At 51.1% G+C, this 22,446-nt stretch overlaps 1 protein-coding gene across 1 annotated transcript; it reads left to right on the forward strand.

The window, feature by feature from the left end:
• The first annotated feature begins 1,147 nt into the window (after positions 1 to 1,147).
• PDIA4 (protein disulfide isomerase family A member 4) lies at positions 1,148 to 21,095 on the forward strand. The gene is made up of 10 exons (XM_079785768.1): positions 1,148 to 1,504; positions 6,647 to 6,818; positions 8,448 to 8,653; positions 10,536 to 10,674; positions 11,848 to 12,053; positions 12,172 to 12,330; positions 15,283 to 15,434; positions 18,577 to 18,733; positions 19,005 to 19,238; positions 19,879 to 21,095. The coding sequence occupies exons 1-10, from the start codon at positions 1,417 to 1,419 to the stop codon at positions 20,292 to 20,294; spliced, it is 1,929 nt and encodes a 642-aa protein (XP_079641894.1). The 5' UTR covers positions 1,148 to 1,416; the 3' UTR covers positions 20,295 to 21,095.
• The last annotated feature ends 1,351 nt before the right edge of the window (positions 21,096 to 22,446 follow it).

Here is a 22,446-nt window from a genome sequence, read left to right on the forward strand (position 1 = left end):
GTCAAGTCACATACTCAGGTTTCAGGTTTGATCCCTGGATAGTATGGGAAGCAACTGATCAATGTTTCTCTCTCTCTTCCTCCCCCCCTTCTCTCTAAAATCAATAAGCATGTCCTTGGATGAAGGTTTTAAAAAAAAGATGTTTAACTGTTTTACATTCTATATTCATAGCATTCTAATAAATCACTTAGTGTAAACTCGGTGTTAAAGTCTTTCTGCCCTACAAAAATTAGGGGAAACCATCAGGTCCACAGGAGCTCAATAAGAATATATTAAATTTAAAAACTCTAATTGTTGCCCTGGCCAGCGTTGCTCAGTGGTTAGAACATCGGCCCTGGCACAAGAGGGTCTTGGGTTCGATTTCCATAGGTCAATGTCTCTCTCTCTCTCTCTCTCTCTCACTCCCTCCCCCTCCCTTCCACTTTCTCTAAAAAAAAAAAAAAATCAATGGAAAAAATATTCTTGGGTGAGGATTAACAAAACAAACCAAAAAAACTCTAATTACTTAAGCCTGTGAAAGGCCGGCTTTCTTTTTTCCTCACTTAATAATCTGTATACACAGAAAAATACTCTTGCACTCTTGTGTTTTACTTTTTCTCCTGTTTTCTATAACTCTGCAGGCATACTAAAACTCGGGCATTAAAGAAACCTGCTCATCCCCTCTCCAAGCCCAGGAAAGAAATGCAAGCTTTTATTTGCTCAAGGAGAAGAAAAAACACAAGAAGACCTTGAGCATGAGACCGACTCGGGAGTCTCGTTTTCTTCTTCCCAGGAACAGACTGGTTCGGACCCCTCCGCCGAACAGATCCCTAGCCTCCGGGGACCGCAGCAGGTCGCGCAGACAGCCTCAACGCTCGCCGCTCTTCTAAGGACACGTGTTCCTCCAGCGTAGCACAACAGCCTTCCCGGAGCTCCGCCCCGCCTGCATATACGGCCCCGCCCACCTCACCGATGCCCAATCGTGCCACGATGCGTAGTACGGCCACGCCCCTCAGGCTCCTGCCGGCCGCCTTTGTTCTCCCCCGCTCCCTCTCTAAGCCTGTGCGCTCCCAGCAAACCGAGTGGCAGCTGCTGATTGGTGGTCTCGGCGCAGCCAATCAGAAGGGGGCACCTCACGTTAGGGCTCAGAGCTTTAAACGCAGGAGCCTCCCGGCGCGCGGAGGAGGCTGGGGAGGAGCGCGGGCGTGGAGGGCGGTGCCGGGAGCTGGGACGCGCAGCGAGGCGCCCGCGGCCCGCGCCCCTGGTCGGGCTGGGATTGGCCGGCTCTCGCCCCCAGCCAATCTCCCGCGAGGACTTCGTGGGAGGGGAGGGGGCAGTTTCTTTTCGACCCTCGCGTTTCGCCCGCCAGGCCAGAGCCCCAGGTCCGGGATCGCTCAGCTGCTCCCTGTGCTAGGAGCCCGCGCTCACGCCGCCGTGATGAGGCTCCGGAAAGGCTGCCTGCTGGTCCTACTCCTGGCGCTGGCGCAACTGCTGGCCGTGGCGAGCGCCGGGGGGCCGGACGCAGGTGAGCCGGGCCTGCGGGCTGAAGAGCGTCTCGCGCGACCCGGGGTGGGTGCGACCCGGAACCGGCGGGTTCCGCGCGGTGCCCCTCCAAGACTGACGCCGGCGCCGCCGTTCTGGAGTTTAAGGGAAGGTTGCGGGTGGCCAGCATCGCGTAGATCCCGGGATGGCAGCGCGGGGAAGGGGTCGGGGCTGCCGCCGAGGCTTGGACCGGAGGGGGTGCAAAGTGCCTTCTTGGCAATTGGTTTCTTCGTCCCGATTCTGCTCAGACTTTCCTCAGGTCCATGCTCCCGTGAAGGGGAGTTTGAGAATTGCTTAAAATGTCCAGGCGAACACGCCCAGGGAGTGTGAAGGAGAGGGGGCCAGTGTTTTCCAAACAGGATTCAGAGAAGGCCGGGGCGTGAAGGCCCAAGCGGGAGCCCCGAGGAGTCGTGGGCAGCAAGCATTTTACTTTTTTTAAATGTCTTTAAATTTGGAAACAAGTAACCTGAGGGTTCTGGTTGGTGGGAGAAATGGATAGCTTGGTTTGCATCTTTTTAAAACCGGAGATACTAGTCCCTCAGCGAACGTTTATTCAGCACCTACTATGTGCCAGTCACCGCGCTGGGTCAGGGAGTCAGGGATGAGGCCCGTGCCCATGAAACACCTTCTCCGCAGGAACGATAGACAGCTACTAGTCATCGGCCCTGCATTTTGCTTTGAAATCAGCGAGCTCAGAACACATGGCTGAGAGAACTTTGAAAATTAGAAAGTACAATGCCAGAAAAGGGAGCTACTCCTAGAGAACAGGGCATCCTGTTACTGGTCTCAGCTTTCTTCCTCTCGTCTTTCTCCCCACGACTAGTTTTTTTCTTTTCCTAGTGAGTTCGTTCCAATATAAATAACCCCCTTTTCTAAGATTAGTGTGTAGGGAAGTGTGAACTTTAGACTCTTTCAAACAGATTGAGTAACTTCTCTGGGGTCACCGAATCAAGAATCTTTACCCAAATAGAAAAAGGAAGTAAAAGCCAGCACCTAGTGAAAAACACCTACCGAAAGGAGCTCTATAGCAGCGTGGCCTTACAAGTGTGACTTGGGACCTTTATCCAAATCACCAGGTACTTATTTAAATACAGAGCCCCAAAAATACACCAAAGCAGAAGTTGGGGTGAGGGCTGGGATCTGCATTATAAACACATTCTTCATGGACTCCTAGAATAAACTTTGGGAGGTACGTTAAAGTTTGAGGACCAGTGGGGACGGAGGGTACTTTTTGGAATGTATGTAGCTAAAAAGCAAATCGTTTGGACACCAAGGGCTACTAATAACCAGTACGTTTATCATGTGGGTCACAGGTCACTGATGCAGTGGAGGCCTGGGAAGCAGTTGCCTTTGGGGTGAGCCAGGGAACTGGAGTTGTCATGGCCAAGGCAGCTTTCCCAGGGCATCCTCTGGGGTGGAGTGGAGCTTCTAGCCCTTATCTGGACTCTTGCCCATCCCTGTGGGGATCCCTGGCCCTTCACTATCACAGATATCTTGTCCTGGGGATTTATTTTGGGGCCACACTTTCCTCCTCCCCAGATATTCCAAGTCTGCAGGGTTTTCAGTTTTGTGTGCTTTTCTTACATTTTAGATTCAAACAGCACAGTGGTGTCTGGGTTCTAGATCCCCCCCCCACCCCCCCGCCAAAATACAGTCACTAATAGAGCTTGAGCTCTGATGACTTAAGCCTCAGTTTGCGGCTCATGTCTCAAATTAGACGTAACTTCTACTTTTCATGTCTTTCCAGCTATCAGAATGAAGATGTTTTGATGCCTGCTTTTATTTGGGATGGATTTAGATTTTAAGTGGAAAATCACTAGCATTAAATAACTCTTCAGCTGCCTCTCTCTTTTCATTCCTGAGAAGTAATCGTAAACCTTTGGGCATGTTGAGAAGAAAATCTAATATAACAATATAGTACAGTAGTGGACTGGTCAGGAGCCATCACTGAGTAGCTTTGTGATCCTTGGGCAGGTGACCTAGGCTTTCTGTGCCTCAGTTTCTTCGTCTGTGAGTGCATGGAATGTGTTTCCCTCAAGGAGTGAGGGAATGTTTAAGAGCTCAGCACAGTCCTCTCAACCATATCAGCTAGAATGTTACATCTGATAAGTTTCTCTTTTCCATATTTCATATAAACCACTCAGTATTGACCTAATGGCAGAGTTTATCCAACTGTTACAGGGACATCTGTAGTGGGGATTGGAAGCGACCAGCTGAGAAAGTTGATGAGGACATCCTGCAAGGAGCTGCTAGCATCCCGGCTGGGCAGGGATCCATTCTTTTTTTTTCTTCTTTTTTTTAAAATATATTTTATTGATTTTTTACAGAGAGGAAGAGAGAGGGATAGAGAGTTAGAAACATCGATCAGCTGCCTCTTGCACACCCCCTGCTGGGGATGTGCCCGCAACCAAGGTACATGCCCTTGACCGGAATCGAACCTGGGACCCTTGAGTCCGCAGGCCGACGCTCTATCCACTGAGCCAAACCGGTTTCGGCAAGGGATCCATTCTTATCACCACAAGTACTGGTGGGAGTGGACAGGTACTGCAGTGACCTGGCTAGAGGAGGGGCCCCGTTGTAGGAGTGGCCTTCCCACCTGGGCTCAGCACTATTGAGGCTGCATCGGCCCCAGGCCTGAGGATGGCATGCTTCCAGAGGTGCCGCAAGACTTTGGGTATCTTTTTATCCATTGGGCTTAAAAGTGAAGCCCAATGAAGAGTGGTCTCCCCACTAAAAAGTAGGTGCTTTCTTTGCGGGGAAATGTGGGTTTCTAGTTGGTGGGAATATAGAGCCAGCACCTTCTCAAATTGCAGGGGAATTTAATCACGAGAGCCCCATCACTAGTGCTCACAGACCACTTCAGGCCCAGCATAGATAAGGAGCATCTTTGCTTTTCCTTTTTGTAAAATTCACCTTATCCCTGTGTGTTGAGCAGATTACCAAGTCCCTCTTTCTCCCTTAGCTGTATTTCCTAGCTTGAAGAGCAGACTAGGTTCCCCAGTGCTTTCTTTCAACCTTCCTCCAGTCTTTCCATTTGCCTGCAAGTAAATTTGATGCTCTGCAAGTGCATCTGACTGGGCAGAGCAGCCAGGCAGTGAGAGTGTATATGCACGGCCCACAAGCCCTACCTCACTGCCCACAGCAGGTCATCCAGCCCAAGTGAGCTCCCAGATCCTGGCCAGGGTGTGTGGTGCCTCCTAGGCAGGCACCCCTGCTGAAGCAGAGCACCCCGCATCAAGCCCCCTCCTGCAGGTCATTTTGGGTCGGACTTGGCAAAAGATGTCTTCCCCTGTGTTCTGGTCCCCTTCACATCCAGGAAGCCTCGTTCTTCTTGGTGCCTGATGACAGTGCTGGGGGTCTGTCCACCCCACAGAGCTCCTGCCGGGGAGGAGGGAGGTGATAAGGTGGCCAGGGGAAGGGATGTTGCAGAACTCTGGTCCAAAGTGCAAGGTGTAGGCTAGGAGGAAAGCTGAAGGCATGGGAGGGAACTTGTCCCAAGAAACAGGGGAGTCTGCTTGGTTTGTATTTTCAAATTGGTGGGTTTTGGGGGATTTTAGAGCTGTTTCTCCCTCTCCTGACAAAGGAATGTGGAAGTCAGGAAAAAGCAGTGAGGTGTTTAAAGGGACATGTTTGAGGAAAGTGGCTTGTGGGGTGGGGGGTGGTTTTGGTTTGCTTTTTATTGAATTAGGGTGACATTGGTTAATAAAATTATATAGGTTCAGGTGTACGATTCTATAATGCATCATCTGTATATTGTATTGTGTATTCAACATCCCAACTGGTTTGCTTTTTGTAATTAGTTTGTGGATTGGTAAATTTTAACAATAATGGACAAAGCTGCCCGCTCCACCCAGACCAGTGCCCTGGTTCGCCTGAGCAGCTGCAGGGCCAGCACTGGAGAAGTTGGGGGGGTGGGGGGGGATTAGTTAGGGACGGGGCTCAGACTCTGTAAGTCCCAGGAGTTCCAGGATCCCACAGGCAAGTTTTCATGCTTTGATCTCATCCTCGGCCCCAAACTTGGAAACTGTCCATCTTGGTTTATCTCCTGGGAAGCATCTCCAAACACGAATAATTGGCCCCTTGAAATGTTATAGCTTCAGAGTTAATGAAGCCCTCGATCTTGATTCAAATGCACTTGCTGATGTGACCAAAGCTGGAGAACCTGGATAATAAGAACTGCAATTGGTCCCACAATGCCTTGTATCTGTAGTTTGGCAAAAAAATTAACTGGACCTTGATAATGAGATGTACTTGGATTCTGTGTTCTGGGAAGAGAGGTTTGCTTCTAGGCTGGAAGCACGTAGGTGAAAGTTAACGCCCTGGAGCACAAACTAGTGGGAAACCTAAAATGAGGTGTTCCTAAAAGGCAAAGCATGGGCTGTGCAGAGGAGCCATGGGCTAGAGAGACTGCGGGGGGGGGGGGGGGGGGGGGGCGTTGCTGAGGGATAGTGAGTTAGAGCTCAGTGCAGAGCAGGAGGGGGCTGATGTTGGGGTCTCTGTATTTAGGCGGGAGGCATGCAGAGCAGGGGGTGCTACCTCTGGGGATGGGGGCGGTCCAGCTGGGGTATTTAGACTTTAACTTCTAGGTCTGGTTTTCAGACATCTTATTTAACCACTAGAGGCCCGATGCACAAAATTCGTGCAAGAGTAGACCTTCCTTCCCCCGGCTGCCAGCACTGGCTTCCCTCCAGCACCTGGGACCCGGGCTTCCCTCTGTCCTGGGCCTGGGCCTCTCTCTGCGGGGCAATCATGGGGCGATGGCCAGGCCCCAACCAATCGCATCGCACCCGCCTGGGCTGGCCTGGCGCCAGTAGGTGTCATAGCGTGGTCCCAGATGGTCGTCCGGATGGTCATTCTGTTGTTCGGCTGTTTGGTCGATTTGCATGTTATGTTTTTATTATATAGGATGGCCTCCCTTTAAATTAAATCTTAAGTGGCCACCCAGTATGCAAACTTAGAGCAGAATTTCTGGGGTGGAAAGTCATGATGTCACCACCCCATCTGGTGGGGGTTCCCAGAGACTACTCCAGACTCATGACACATTTTGAAGGATTTGGGTTTCTAGGAAAATTTTTAAAGAGGAGAGTCACCAGTTTTCTAACCATTCTGGATATTTCCTGCTCAGATTCTAATAAAGAAGAGGCCATTGAAGAGGAAGATGAGGAGGAGGAGGAGGAAGAGGAGGAAGATGACTTGGAAGTTAAGGAAGAAAATGGTGTCTTAGTCCTAAAGGACGTAAACTTTGATAACTTTGTGGCTGACAAAGACACGGTGCTGCTGGAGTTCTACGCTCCATGGTAAGGACCCACATTCTGGTTTCTTCAGGGTGGGTGCGAGATTCCTCTGCTCCCATGCTTGACCCTGGCAGGGCAGGAGTGGCTGGGTGCAGGAATGCCAGCCCTTGGTTCAGGATACCGGGACCTCCGAATTCTGCCGATTTGCACCGCACATCCCATGAGCCAGCCCTTACAGAATGTGGTCCTCAGTGGTTTCAGACATGAACCTGTTCCCTGATAGTTACAGCCAGGGAAGGCGGGAGGGGTGGGTGTTTAACAAACTGATGATATGGAAACCCGTGTTGGTGACAGACATCTGACCCATCTCAAGGCCACCTACCTCACTCCTGCCCGTGGTCAGGCCGGCTCCCGTGTATAGGCCTGACACAGCCCCTGGGAAGGCAGAGAAGGTGCCCACTCCCTTTCCTGTCTTTCACCCTCACAGTGCAGTATGTTACCAATCTTGTATTCCTCCACCCATCGCTCTTCTGTTATCTCGTAATCTCTCCTTTCCTCTTTTACCCACCCTCCTCAGTTCACTTTGAAAACGTAATAGTCAAGATGTACGTATGTGTCCGGTGCTTGATGTTCGAGTATAGTACTAGGTATTTTGTATAAAAAATTTCAACAGTTCTATGAACAGGTTTGTGAGGTTTTATTCCTATTTTATAGATCAGCAGTTCTCAAACTAATTTTTAAATTTTTATTTATTGATTTGAGAGAGTAAGAAAAAACCCCACATTGATTTGTTGTTTCACTTATTTATGCATTCATCTGTTGATTCTTGCATGTGCCCTGATGGAGAATCAAACCCGAAGGCAACCTTGGTGTATCGGGATGATGCTCTAACCAGCTGACCTACCCGGCCAGGGCAGTGCTCAAACTTTAGTCTTGGGAATGAATCCCTTAACACTTAAAATTTGAGGACCCCAAATAGTTTTCATGTGGGTCATGTTTATCATATTTACCATATTAGGAATTAAAACAGAAATTTAAAAGTTACTCATTTTTACCCAGCCGATGTAGCTCAGTGGTTGAGCATAGACCCAAGAACCCAAGAGGGCACGGTTCGATTCCCGGTCAGGGCACATGCCCGGGTTGTAGGCTTGATCACCAGTGGGAGGCGTGCAGGGTATTTCTTTCTCATCGATGTTTTTATTTCTCTATTCCTCTCCCACTCTCTCTAAAAGTTAATGAAAGCATATTTTAAAATAAATAAAAAGTACTCATTTTTAAATAACAGTAACCCATTACATGATAACATCCAAATGCTGACACCATTGTCAGTCAGTGTAGCCTCTGGAAAATTTCCCTATATACTTCTGAGGAATGAGTGAAAAAGACAAAAAATGTTTATGTAAAGAGTTTCACTCATAGGCCCCTTTGCAAGGGGTCTCTGGACCAAATTTTGAGACCCTTATAAATGAAAATATAAGGTTTAGAGACATTGAAAGTCTGTGCCCAAAGCAGAGCTGGAAGCTGAAAATTGATCTGTTTGACTTCCAGCCAGCTTGGCCTCCCCATGATACTCTGTGTGTCTCCTCTTGACTGCAGATTTCCCGGCCCTGATGCCCCATTTTTGTGTGCATTGCTGGAGTTAAGCCTCCAGAGGTACAATCAACTTGCTCATTTTTCCCCAAACCTTCTTAGGTGTGGACATTGCAAGCAGTTTGCTCCAGAATATGAAAAAATTGCCAGTACCTTGAAGGAGAACGACCCTCCTATTCCTGTCGCTAAGATTGACGCAACCTCAGAGTCAGCGCTGGCCAGCAGGTTTGATGTGAGCGGATACCCCACTATCAAGATCCTCAAGAAGGGGCAGGCTGTTGACTACGAAGGTTCCAGGACTCAGGATGGTAAGTGGTACCTGAGCTGCAGGAGGAAGCCGGGGAGAAGATTTTGAGTAATAGAAAGGAAGACAAGCCCTAGCTGGTTTGACTCACTGGATAGTGTCAGCCTGTGAACTGCAGGGTCCCAGGTTCAATTCCAGTCAAGGGCACATGCCTGGTTTGCGAGCTCGATCCCAATAGGGGCCGTGCAGGAGGCAAACAATCAGTGATTCTCATAATTGCTGTTTCTATCTCTCCCTCTCCCTTCCTCTCTGAAATCAATTAAAAAAAAAAAAAAGTAAGGAAGACAAGTTGTGAGGACTGGGAGTGACCCCTCAGAGCACCAGCTTCTGGGAGTGATCCTTTCTGGTATATTTGAGCTAACCAAGATCAAAATAAGCTTGTCCTTGGGTGAAACAAGATCTGGGGTAGATGTGTTAAGAAATGACATAAAATTAACTGTAATTGAAAATATTTTGTTTTGTTAATCCTCACCCACGGATATTTTTCCCATTGATTTTTTGAGAGAGTGGAAGGGAGGGGTAGAGACAGAGAGAAACATTGATTGAGAGAGACACATCGATTGGTTGCCTCCTGCATGTGCCCTGACCAGTGCCGGAGATTGAACCTGCAACCAAGGTACATGCCCTTGACCAAAATTGAACTGGGACATTCTATCCACTGAGCCAAACCAGCTAGGGCAGAAATTTTTTTTTACAAGAGATAGAGATGACAACAGGCAACACAACAATAGCTGTCCTGTGTAAATGAATCAAAATTATGCCTTTTTTTTTTTATCAGAGCAGTAAAAAATATATTTTTTGGTGTGCTGCAGCATTTTAGTAATTAGTCTATGTGTGCCATGAGGTGACAGAGGTTGGAAATCACTGTCCTAGAGCAGTGGTTCTCAGTGTTCATCTTGTATCAGAATCACCGAAACGGGAGGGGCGGTCATTTAAGACAGACACGGAGCCCCATCTCCAGAGTTCCCTGACTCAGTAAGTTTCAGGTCAGGCTTAATAATTTGCATTTCTTACGAGCACCCAGGGGTTGCTGAGGCCTCAGGCCCAGACCGCACATTGGGAACCATGGTGGGGAGCCAGGCGGGTCTCTTAAATCAGGCCTGTGGATCCCTGCCGGCTCACATTAGGCACTGAATAAATTTTATTACATGATAAAATTGTGGTATCCTTTAGGAAGAACATATCTCTTTATTTATTTATTTATTTATTTTTTAAATATATTTTATTGATTTTTACAGGGAGGAAGGGAGAGGGATAGAGAGCTAGAAATGTCGATGAGAGAGAAACATCGACCAGCTGCCTCCTGCACACCCCCTACTAGGGATGTGCCCGCAACCGAGGTACATGCCCTTGACCGGAATCGAACCTGGGACCTTCCAGTCCGCAGGCCGACGCTCTATCCACTGAGCCAAACCGGTTTCGGCGGAAGAACATATCTCTTAATCGCTTTAATAAAAACCCATGCTCATTGTCCATTCCCGGGGCTAATAGCACTGGATAAGGTTTGGGTCTTAGCCATGCAATAGCCCTGTGTCCTAGACAAGTGCCTTCCCCTCGTCAGACCTGGATTCTACATCAGGATAGGAAGTCACTTGGACTGGGTCTCAAAGTTCCCTTCATAACAGGTGATGCCAATGCAGCCTGAGTGTTTGGGAGCCGCTGCTCTCCATTTTCCTCAACGTTTTGTGATGCTGTAATGTGTTAGTGCTAGGTGTGTACATGTTAAGGGGATGCCCCCAAAACTGTTGATCAGCCCTGGGAGGTGACGTCTCAGTGTTCACTTGCAGTTAGTACTGTAGTCTGGCAAGGATAGAGTCTCATTTGTCAGGCTGGCCTTGGGCTGTTGAGAAGTCTGCCTGTGCTCAGTCTTGTTGGGTTTCTTTTAGAAATTATTGCCAAGGTCAAAGAGATCTCCCAGCCCAATTGGACGCCTCCACCGGAAGTCACACTTGTGCTGACCAAAGATAACTTCGATGAAGTGGTGAACGATGCAGACATCATTCTGGTGGAGTTTTATGCCCCCTGGTAAGATAATGTTGGCCTCATGTTATTCAGAGATTCATTAGGCCCATCCTGTGTTGGGTACCCTGCCAGCACTGGGCGGGGTGGCAGAGATGGCCTGGGTGCAGCATCCCCACCTTGCACAGAGGGCGACGTGGAGCTGCTAAGTGTTCCTGAAAGGGGTGGCCTTTTACAGTCTTTTCCTGGGGGCTATGATGAGGCTGAACATCAGCCTAGGGTATGGGGATAGCCCACATGACCCACATGAAAGGGCTTCTGGGTCCCTCAAGGCTGGAAGACATGGCTGAGCACCTGGCCTATGCTTACGTTCGTCACCGCACACCTACCCTGGCCAGGGAGCATCTCTGAGGAAGCACGTGTGAAAGCACTTTGATCGCGTGTGGCTCTCTAGGCACTGAGAGCCGTGACATCTCTCACCTCTGGTAGGGGGATGGAGTGCTGTGTATGGAAGTTCACCAGCTGGGGGAGAGGAAAGCAGAGATGAAGGTGGGGTGGCATCTGGTGGCCTTGCTCTGCCTATCGCAGGTTGTCATCCCTGCCTCGCTGTCTCCCTCCTGAGGGTTGTATCTGTCTTGGTCTCTGCTCATGGCTGTTTGTTCCAGAGTGAATCTTGGAAGATGACCCTCAGCCTTGCTACACACTCAACATGTGTCCCCTTCTCATGCTAGAGCCTCAGGGTTCCCACAGCTTTCCTGCCTGGTGTCCCCTCCCCTCACCCACCTTTTTCGGCTCCTGTCCACTTCCTATTCGTCCCTCATGTCCCAGCTCCACTGTCACATCCTATAAGAAGCAGTCCCTGACTTGTGTTCCTACCTGACCCAAATCTCCCTTCTTATGACATTGTCTTGGCCTTTCCCACATCTTAACTCCATGTCATACATAGTTGCACTCTGGTCTGTGTCTGTGCCTGTGCGCGCGCATGCGTATTTGTGTGCATCTGTGTGTTTGTATGTGTGCATGCGTGTGCGTGTGCTCGTGTGTGTATGCCACGGGAGGAAGCCATGTCGAGCTGGCTCCTGAGGGGCCTGGCTCAGCGCCCTCGCCCATAGACATTCGGAGGTCGGCTGGATGTCACTGAGTTGCTCAGGAATGCAGGCCGGGTTTTGCACATAGTGTAACTGGGAGGCTGTGTCCATACTGGAACAGGCCCCTGACCGAACTGGCTTGCTCTGGCAGGTGTGGGCACTGCAAGAAGCTGGCCCCTGAGTACGAGAAGGCCGCCAAGGAGCTGAGCAAGCGCTCTCCCCCAATCCCTCTGGCAAAGGTCGATGCCACCGCGGAAACAGACCTGGCCAAGAGGTTCGGTGTCTCCGGCTATCCCACCCTGAAGATCTTCCGCAAAGGAAAGCCTTTTGAATACAATGGCCCAAGGGAGAAATACGGTAGGGGCCACTTCCTTCTCCAAGCTCATCGGGGTGGGGAAGCTCCCTGGTGAATGTGGGCGGTGGGCAGAGCGCCCTGGAGCCCCAGCCCCTCCTCAGGCAGGTGCTCTGCTCCCAGGGATCGTCGACTACATGATTGAGCAGTCCGGGCCACCCTCCAAGGAGATTTTGGCCCTGAAGCAGGTCCAAGAGTTCCTGAAGGATGGAGATGATGTCATCATCATTGGCGTCTTCAAGGCAGAGAGTGACCCGGCCTACCAGCTGTACCAGGATGCTGGTGAGTAGTGGCCCTCTGCACTGGACAGACCGCTACCGGGGAGCCTGCTGCCTTTGCGTAACAGCCTTGGGCGTCGATCTAGGGCAGTGATGGCGAACCTATGACACGCGTAGCCATTTCTGATGACATGCGACCACATGCCAAGGATGAAACATTTGCGACTAGAGTCTTGGAGTTAGTTTTTTCCTCAAAGTGACACACTACCCGAGTTATGCTCAGTTTTTTGGCGAAGTTTGACACACCAAGCTCAAAAGGTTGCCCATCACTGATCTAGGGGATGGCTTGATGGATTGCATAGCATCTATGGGAACAGGCTTAGCTTTCCCACAGGTCAACTTTGGAGGTTAGTTCTCTATTGCCTTTTTTTTTTTTTAATTTCTTTATTGATTAAGGTGTCACATATTTGTCCTCATCCCCCCATTCCCATCCCCCACCCCTCCCCACGGATGCCCCCACACCCCTGTTGTCCTTAACCATTGGTTAGGCTCGTATGCATGCACACAAGTCCCTTGGTTGATCTTCTCTGTTGCCTTTAATTGTGCATGGAGAGTGGGTTGGGGCACAGTGAAGTTCATCCAAGTTCATTGTCTATCTCCCTTGCGTTCCAGGACCCCCTTCCCAAAGCCAGCCTCTCTGTAAGGGGAGGCTTCACCAGAAAGTGAGGGAATCAGACCTGGATTTGAGTCCTGGCTCTGCCCGTTGTTAGCACTTGACTGACTGCAGGCAGTGACCTGATCAACCTGGTGTTCTCCTGTCCACCATGGTGACCTTTCCTACTTCGAAGGTTGTTGCGTTAACTGTGATAATGTAGACGGAATGCCAGCAAGTGCCTGGTAATACTAATAAGTACTAGTCTTGCTAATGTGAGAAGTGAAATTATTATGACCAGCTGTCAGTAGTAGTGTTTTGTGGGAGTGGGCACAGTTGTCTGCCCACGTCTGGCTCCCTTAGGTTGTGAATGAAAGTTGGTTTATTCAGGGACACTCAGGATCTTCTCCATCCCCATCACTTCCTTCTGAATACCCTCTACCCTCTCACTGCACTCACAACAAAAATGGCTCGTTTTTCTACTGATTATCATCTTTTAAATGCACTGCTTGCAATGTGCTGACTTCTGTAACAGCCATGCACATGTCAAATGCAGATTAATGTAGTACAACTTACAGTAGAGCTAAATTCCCCTCATGCTCCTTGGTCTTCGTTGATTAGGTAACCCTGTCATCCACTCCTAAGCAATCAGGAAGAAACTTGCACAGGGAACCCTAGACCCAAGTCACATTTGTGTGTGCACATGCTGGGAGAGAGGGGTGTGGTGTGGTGTGGTGTGGTGTCTGCGATCATTCAGCCTGGGGCAGTAGGCTGGCTGGTGGTGGGCTAGGTGCTGCCCACGCTGCCAGTCCAGGCACCACACTTCAGGTCAGATGTGCCTCACGGGCTCGGTCTGGTTAGGCTGCAGGCAGAGGTGAGAGTCACTGGGCCTTCTGTGCTGGCCCATTCCTGTTCACTGGGCTGCGTGGAAGGAGCTAGACAGCCCTAGGGGTTCAGGGCAGTCTGTGGATAATGGGAGAAGGGGGTCTGAGTATGGGGGGCGGCTAACCAAATTCTTGAGGCAATTTTGTCTCTTTGCCTACGGCCAGCTGCTAATATCTGGGGCACCTGGAGGCTTAGAACAGGGTGGGAGACTAGCCTGCGAGTGGCTTCTGGGTGGGCTGCCTCACTGATGCTCACAGCGATCTACGAGGTGGACTCCGGTTTCTACAGAGGATGGACTGAGGCTTGGGCAGGTGCATAATGAGCAGGTCTGGCGTCACACCTTTAGCAGGTTGCAGAATTGTGATTTGAATCTGGCTTTGTCTGATTCTGACAGCCATGGCATCTCCAGGCTGCCTCCCTGCCTCCCCCAAGTCATGTGATGTGCTAGGTGCCTTAGGGGTGGGGGAGGGGTCTAGGTGCCTCAGCCAGGACAGAGCAGAGGGACTGAGGTCTGGTCACCCCAGATTGAGGGCAGGGTTGACAAAGAGGCCTCGCCTGGATTTGTGGTTTTATTGGAACACAGCTGCACTCACTTGTTCACACATTGTCTAGCTGTTTTCACACGTGAGCCCAGAATTGAGTGGTTGTGGCAATGTGGCCCACAAGGCACAGGCGTTCACTGTCTGGTCCTTTCTGGGAAAAGTTGGCCAGCCCCTGTTCTTAAGTATTCAGACAGCAGGGTTTAATCTTGTGAGTTTGACAAGATTTAAATACAATATATATATATATATATATAGTTAGGGAACCACATTTAGGACCCCAGCCCACCAACAGGGCGCCCCCCCACACACACGTTGAGGAGAGATTAGGCCCCCGGAAGGTGCTGCGTGTGCAAGCTCACCATATGCACACAGCAGTGTGCGATGCTCACCGTCACCTCTCTGTGATCAGTTGGAGACGGCAGTCAACCAGAGCACCTGACAGATTAGCTCTAAGTTTTTCTGTTAACATTCAGTTTGTTAAATTTTTTAAAATAAATTCTGAGATACAAGTTTTAAGGTATTAGGCCTGTACCAAGTTTCAAAATCCAACCTTTAAGCTTGAGGTGCTGTCCACACAGAACTCAGGTGGTCATTACACTATTTTCAGGGCATTTGCTTTGGTTGATGATGTGGGTCATGAGTTAAAACTTGATTGTTTGTTTTTTAATATATTTTATTGATTTTTTACAGAGAGGAAGGGAGAGGGAGAGAGAGTTAGAAACATTGATGAGAGAGAAACATCAATTGGCTGCCTCCTGCACACCCCCTACTGAGGATGTGCTCGCAACCAAGGTACATGCCCTTGACTGGAATTGAACTTTGGACCCTTGAGTCCGCAGGCCGACGCTCTATCCACTGAGCCAAACTGGTTAGGGCAAAACTTGATTGTTCAAGCAATTTAATGAATTGTGTATTTATCATTTGGTTCATTTTTCAGCTAACAACCTGAGAGAAGATTACAAATTCCACCACACTTTCAACACAGAAATTGCAAAGTTCTTGAAAGTCTCCCCAGGGAAGTTGGTCATGATGCAGCCTGAGAAATTCCAGTCCAAATACGAGCCCAAGAGCAACATGATGGACATCCAGGTGGGTGAGGGCGCTCAGGCCTCGATGGCCCCTCTGAAGTGCCAGCCCCTGGGCATGCTGTTGGCATGAGGATCCTGGTGGTGCCACCGCGGGGTTTTGGAGGATGGAGATTTCCCTCCACCGAAGGCTCTGGGCCAGGAGCACAGCCAGCAGGAAGGTTCCTGGTCAGGAGTTACCCGAGGGACCCAGGCAGCTCTCTCACCCGGCAGGTGCAGAGCCCTGGCCCCTGGCAGAGCTCCACCTCTCACACCGCTCGGACCTCCTGGCACCAGCCTCCCATAGGCGCCCCCCACTGAGGGTCTGGCCTGTGTGTCTGCCTTGCTCCAGGCCAGGACATGCTGCCTGGGGGCAATGGCAGGCCTCTCTGTTCACTTTGTGAAACTGCAGCGTGGCTCGTGGATTTGGCCTTTCTTTCCACTACTATCCCCACCCCCGCCTTCCTAAGGATGTGACATTCACCTCTAGAAGGAGAGGGAGGTCCCAGCTCAGCGTGCTGAGTGCTTCAGTGAGCAGATCTTCAGGCTTAGAAGAGACCTTAGATCTTGAACCCGAAGCTTTTATTTTCCTAGAGAGAGACTGGATGCAGCTAAGTGAGCTGTCTCACCCAGGGTCCCACGGCCAGTTAGAAGCAACTGAGGGAGAATGCAGGTGTTCTTCCGGGGCCAGGCTGCGCCCTGGGGGCCGTGGCCCTCAGCACTTGGGCTGAGGGCTCCGCTGGGACCTGCAGGATGTGGTGTGGGACCGAGTCCCCTGGACGTGTACTGCAGGGGGCAGCCGTGCCCTTCTGGTCTTTTTATGAACTGAGAGCATGACCTTGGAGACAGCCCTGATTCTGACTCCCATTGCTCCTTCTGGAAGTCTCACGTCCAAAGAGGGGCCCTGATGACCGTGGAGCAGTGACCTCTGGGAGTTGGGCACAGCCTGTGTGGTGTCCGTGTTCCCAGGAAAGGAGTCTGTAGCTTTTTTTTTTTAATATATGTTATTGATTTTTTTTTACAGAGAGGAAGGGAGAGGGATAGAGAGTTAGAAACATCGATGAGATAGAAACATCGATCAGCTGCCTCCTGCACACCCCCACTGGGGATGTGCCTGCAACCAAGGTACATGCCCTTGACCGGAATTGAACCTGGGACCCTTCAGTCCACAGGCCAACGCTCTATCCACTGAGCCAAGTTTCGGCAAGTCTGTAGCTTTTGGCAGATTCCTGAAGAGGCCCTTGACCTCAGAGGGGTTAAGATCCTCGCAGTCCAGTCTGGTATATGTATCACTGCCACTTGACTTTTGTCTTTTGCCTGCGTTTTTAAATTTTAAATGGATTGGTATTATTCATATACCACTTTGTTCCAAAAGTTACGTAAGGCTACTTTGTAAAAATTCACACAATATAATGAAAAGCAATGTTTTTTAAAAGTGGATTTAGAAATCAGGACAAAGGAAAGACAAGGGCAGGACAGATAAGGTGAAGCGAAGTGTAAAGTCAGCACCAGGAGCTGCTGAGAGAGGACAGCTTGTCTGTCTGCTCTGAAAAGAGTTCACATTGAGGCTCAGCTCCGGGTGTGTGCTCAACTCCGGCGAGTTCGCCTGCTGTCACTGCCGCTTTACTCCCTCTCTCTCTCTCTCTCTCTTTTTTTTTTAATCAAGGTGGTGTTTTTAAAATATATTTTTATTGATTTCAGAGAGGAAAGAGAGGGAGAAAGAGAGAAACATCTATGATGAGAGAGAATCATTGATTGGCTGCCTCCTACACGCTCTCTACTGGGGGTCGAGTCTGTGCCCTTGACCAGAATTGAACCCGGGACCCTTCAGTCCACAAGCCAATGCTCTATCCACTGAGCCAAACCTTCTAGGGCTTTTAAAAAAATTTTTTTAAATTATTTTTAGAGAAGGGGATGGAGAGAGAAACATTGATCTGAGAGAGAAACATCGATTGGTTGCCTCCCATACATACCCCAACCGGGAACCAAACCCACAACCTAAGTATGTGCCCTGACGGGGAATCGAACCTGTGAGCTTCTCGTGCATGGGATGATGCGCCAACCAACAGAGCCCCACTGGCCAGGGCACTGCCACTTTACTTTGAGATTGCCTTCTGGGTGACCCCCTGCCGCCCTCCTCACTGCTTTTCTGTCACTTCCTCTCACCCTCCTGGTACCCTAGGACCAGAGCCTCGTTGCCTTGTCCCTTGCTCCTTCCTGCTCTTCCCTCACTTGGCAAGTTCTGCCCATCCTCAGGGCTGCACGGGGCCACCGCCCTGACTGACCTGTCCAGGTGGGACTCAGGCTGTGGGGGAAGCTATGGTGTTCGTCCACCACTTCCAGCTGTACAACCTTCGGCAAGCAGCTTAACCTCCCTGCCCCTCGGTGTCTTCATCTATAACGTGAAGTGGCTCTTCCCACCCTCGGGGTGCCTGTGAGTCTGGTGTCCAGAGCACCTGGCTCTGATCCTCACTTAGTGTGAGCCCCTGTGTCAGGACACGCTGCCCGTCCCTCAGGGCAGTCATTTCACCTCTGACAGACAGCCTGGGCTCAGTGTCCCTAAGCGACTACCGCTGTGCCCAGCCCATCACAGGTTCTGTGTAATGCCACTGCCTCACACTGCTCCATCTTCCTGGGAGTTACCTGGGTGCCAGTCTGAGCTGAGTCTCCACACTGCTGCATCTCAGGGCAGCCACAGCTGTGGCTCCATGCTCTTGCCCGAGACCACGCTGTCCTTTGGAGTGGGCAGTCACGGGGGTGATTTCTCCAGGCAGAACACAAAGCCCATCACGGCCACTCACCAGCTGGGTGTGCTTGGGCCTCTCTGCACCTCCATGCTGTGTCCTGTCGTTTGCAATGTCCTGATAGGGCAGTCGTGAGGATCAGATGGGGAAGACGGACCCTCCGCTCAGTTGGCTGTGTTAACAACTGTCCTCCGGAGGACAGGGCCAGGGCCTCTGCGGTGGCCCCACAGCTCCCTCAAGGTTCACTGGAGAAAGAGAATTACTGGGGTGTGCTTGGGTGAGGCCAGAGCATCTCACCTTCAATGATCCCCTCTCCCCGTGCTCCTTCCCATCTTTGCTCATTAACAGGGGCAGCAAGTGGTGGGAGTGTTAGGTAAGCCCCACTTTGTCAGGCCGACGCTCACCTGTCCTCACTTTTTGCAGGGCTCCCCGGAGGGCTCTGCCGTCAAGGACTTTGTGCTGAAGCACTCCTTGCCCCTGGTGGGTCACCGCAAGCCCTCCAACGACGCCAAGCGGTACACGCGCCGCCCTCTGGTGGTCGTCTACTACAGCGTGGACTTCAGCTTTGACTACAGAGCGGGTGAGGGACCCAGGCCCTTGTGGGTGGGTGGTCAGGAGTGTGTTTGCTTTATGGCTTCAGGTCATTGTCCTTCTGTGCTCCAGGCAGCGGCTTATGCCACCAGGCACAGGCCTCCTGGGCTGGTTGAGCTTTTGACCAAGGTCCCTTGTGCACAGAGGTGGCTTTTTCAGAAATGCTTTTCTCTCCAATTGAAGCCTAAGCCTTGTTAGAATCCAAGAGGCAGAATCTTAACCTTCATCTCTGAGGCTCATGGTCCTTCGTGCTGTTTCAGCCACTCAGTTTTGGCGGAGCAAGGTGCTGGAGGTGGCCAAGGACTTCCCGGAGTACACGTTCGTCGTGGCTGACGAGGACGACTTTGCCTCGGAGGTGAAGGACCTGGGGCTCAGCGAGAGCGGGGAGGACGTCAATGCTGCCATCCTGGACGAGGGTGGGCGGAAGTTTGCCATGGAGCCTGATGAGTTTGACTCTGACACCCTCCGAGAGTTCGTCAAAGCTTTCAAAAAAGGTGAGCTACGTGTGGCCGGGCTTCCCCTGCGTGAGCCTCAGTGGGCTGCGGACGCACCTGGCGTCCAGGCCGGGGCACTCTTCAATCCCGTCGCTTGTTCTGAGCCCAAACCTGCTTTGTTCCCTGGGTGCCTCAGGGAGGATGGAGACGGAGAGACCCCATTCTTTCTTTTTTTTTGAAATAGGAAAAAGGGCAGGAAATGTCAAGAAGTCTTACTTAATTAAAACAGGCTTTTGGTGTTTGTGGAAAGTTGTGTTTGTGGAACTTTCTTTGAGGCGTTACATGCATGTCTTTATTGGTCTGGGTGAGCCCATGGCCCAGTCCCCAGCGCCAGCCTGTCATGGGCAGACCTCCTAGCTCCCTGTCTGCCGCTCTGCTCAGTGCTTTTCCTCACATGGCTTCGCAGCCCCAGGCACCGGCTCTCCTTTTGTGATAGCCTCCCTGGACAGGACCCAGTGGCCCAGGAGGCCTGGGTGGGACCACCTGCCCCCTCTCTGGCCTCTGCAGGGACTGGAAAGTAGAAGATTTGAGGAGACCAGGAAACTGAAGGATGGGCTTTGGAGACAAGGCCCTACCCAGTCCAGGCAGAGCCGGGCCTTTTCATCGCTCACATCCCTCCCCTGCTTTCTTTCCTCGGCAGGAAAACTGAAGCCGGTTATCAAATCCCAGCCTGTGCCCAAGAACAACAAGGGGCCCGTCAAGGTCGTGGTGGGCAAGACCTTCGACTCCATCGTGATGGACCCCAAGAAGGACGTCCTCATCGAGTTCTATGCGCCCTGGTGCGGGCACTGCAAGCAGCTGGAGCCCGTGTACACCTCCCTGGGCAAGAAGTACAAGAGCCACAAGAACCTGGTCATCGCCAAGATGGACGCCACCGCCAATGACATCACCAATGACCGCTACAAGGTCGAGGGCTTCCCCACCATCTACTTCGCGCCCAGTGGGGACAAAAAGAACCCAATTAAGTTTGAGGATGGAAACAGAGACCTAGAACACTTGAGCAAGTTTATAGATGAACATGCCACAAAGCCAAGCAGGACCAGGGAAGACCTTTAAAGCTCTGAGGGCAGGAAGGCAGCAGGGACCCGACACTGTGGCTTCCAGGGGCCGGAGCCGAGCGAGCCGCCGGCCCCCGCTCAGCGCAAGGGCAGTGTCTTGAGTTTTTTGCTGTTTTTGTTTTGTTTTTTTTTAAATTTTTATACTCGGGTATTTCACCTCATGCTCTGAATACTGAATAGATATGAATGATTCAGTAGATTTGCCCAGATTTTTACAGAGGATACATCTATTTTTATCCTTATTTGGGGTTTGATATATTTTTTTTAACTTTCCACTTTCTTTAATATATTTCTTCAAAGCAGACAAGTTAAATCTCTTCAGTGTGAATGTTTTTTCTTTTTTTAATTTAAAATTTTAAAAACTTTTGCCAAATCATGTTGATTTTTGCCCTTAATTTTGTTGTCGTCTGAGGAATTACTAGTTGGAATGCTTTCATTTTTTGTTTCTTCCTGTTATGGTGCAAAGTGAGAGCCATCGCCAAGCAACCTGCCAAGGACCATGCTCCAGCCTGACCTCTGAGCTGCGCAGTCCAGACAAGCAGCGCCGAGCCTTGTTGCAGTCAAAAGGGGACTGGGTGTCGCCGAGCCTTCTCCCAGGACCGCAGGACGAGGCGCTTTTCCCAGGTCCCCAGGCCCCTTGAGCTAGGAACTGAGGTGCCTCCTAGAGAGAGAGGCCACCCACTCTTCAGAATGGCCGTGGCCAGAGGAGAGGTGACCTAGGGCACAGGCGGGTACTTTAGGGGGATAGTAAGGATTGGGTAGGCTGTTGTGATGGAATAAAAGAAATATTGAAAATTAACTGCATGACTATGTCAGGGGCACCAGCTCCACCCAGAGCCTTCGTGGAGTTGAAGGTGGAGAGACTCGACCTGGGTGGACTGGGGAGCGCTTTCCCACCTAACACCTGAACATCGGCGAGCGGGGGGGGGGGGGGGGGGGGGCGGTCATGGAGACCCAGGGGTGGGGCTTCGGTGGCCTCAGCTCTAGGCTGTGTGGAGATGAGCAGTGACACATTCCGTCAGGATGGGGGACGAGGATGGAGGACGAGGAACCTGCCGAGCACTTGTGCGGCTGGGCTGGGGGGTAGGACCGGGCTGGATGTTGGACAAGCCCTTCCAAAGATGGTGGGGTCTGCGTGTGATGTGAGCCCCGTTCAGAAGCTGTGCCCCAGGATGTTTCATCTCCCTGCCCTGCCACCTGCTCCTGGTGTTGACTGCAGCAGAGGTGGTGAGGTGGAAGTTGCTTGAGCTGGTGGCAGCTCTCGGCTGTGACTGGCGTGATCATTGCAGGGTTGGGGCGGGGGGCGGGGGGGGCAGCCAGCAGGTCTCCTGGAAGGGGCAGCCTAGGTGGGCCTTTCCAAGTGATCTGCTCTAAAGTTGAGTCTGGCTGAGATTGAGTCTGGCTGAGATGGACGGGACTGTGGGAACTGGTGTCTGGTAAGCTCTCAGAATCTCCAGTGTGACAGGATGTCTGTACCCTCCTCGGCGTCCTCTTTCCTCCTCTATCAGGAGAATGAGCACCCCCACCCTGGGACTTGGTGCCAGAAGCTCATAGGAGGAAATGTGGGTGTGGTGCTCATGGCCTTTTCTTTAACTGAGAGGCTTGTTTATCCAGCACCCGCAGGAGAACAGTAGCCCCTCTCCTCGGGGGCTCTGGGTCTGGTTGGGGAAACATCCGCAACGTGTGCACGAAGCCGTGAGGAGACTGACTCTAGGAGGGAAGCACAGCATGGCCTCGTGGAATTGAGGCCTCAGGAAAGCCCCTCTGTCTGAGGTGACGTTTGAGCTGAGACCCAGGGATGAGCAAGGCTTGAGCTCAGGAAAGCAGAGGAGTGAGGCTTGCTTCTCAGTGGCCCAGGGACCTGTGACATCGCACTCCCTGATGTCTGTCTGAAATGCAGAATCTCAAGGTTGGGCCGCAGACCTGCTAAACCGAATCTGCATTTTAAGTAGATCCCAAGAGAATTATTTCATGGGCACGTTGGCAGAAATCAAAATATATCCTCTTCTGAAATACAGTCTGGAGACCGGGTTCTCTGGGAAAGTCTTTGAGTAAGCGATCCCTATATTGACTGCAGAATGTAGGCCTTCTGTGAACGAGTCCACCTGACTGGTTAGGGACCAGGGAAGGGGATGGACAAGTAAGTTAGT

This window comes from Cnephaeus nilssonii (assembly GCF_951640355.1).
Source record: "Cnephaeus nilssonii genome assembly, chromosome: 12".
NCBI classification, from domain to species: Eukaryota; Metazoa; Chordata; class Mammalia; order Chiroptera; family Vespertilionidae; genus Cnephaeus; species Cnephaeus nilssonii.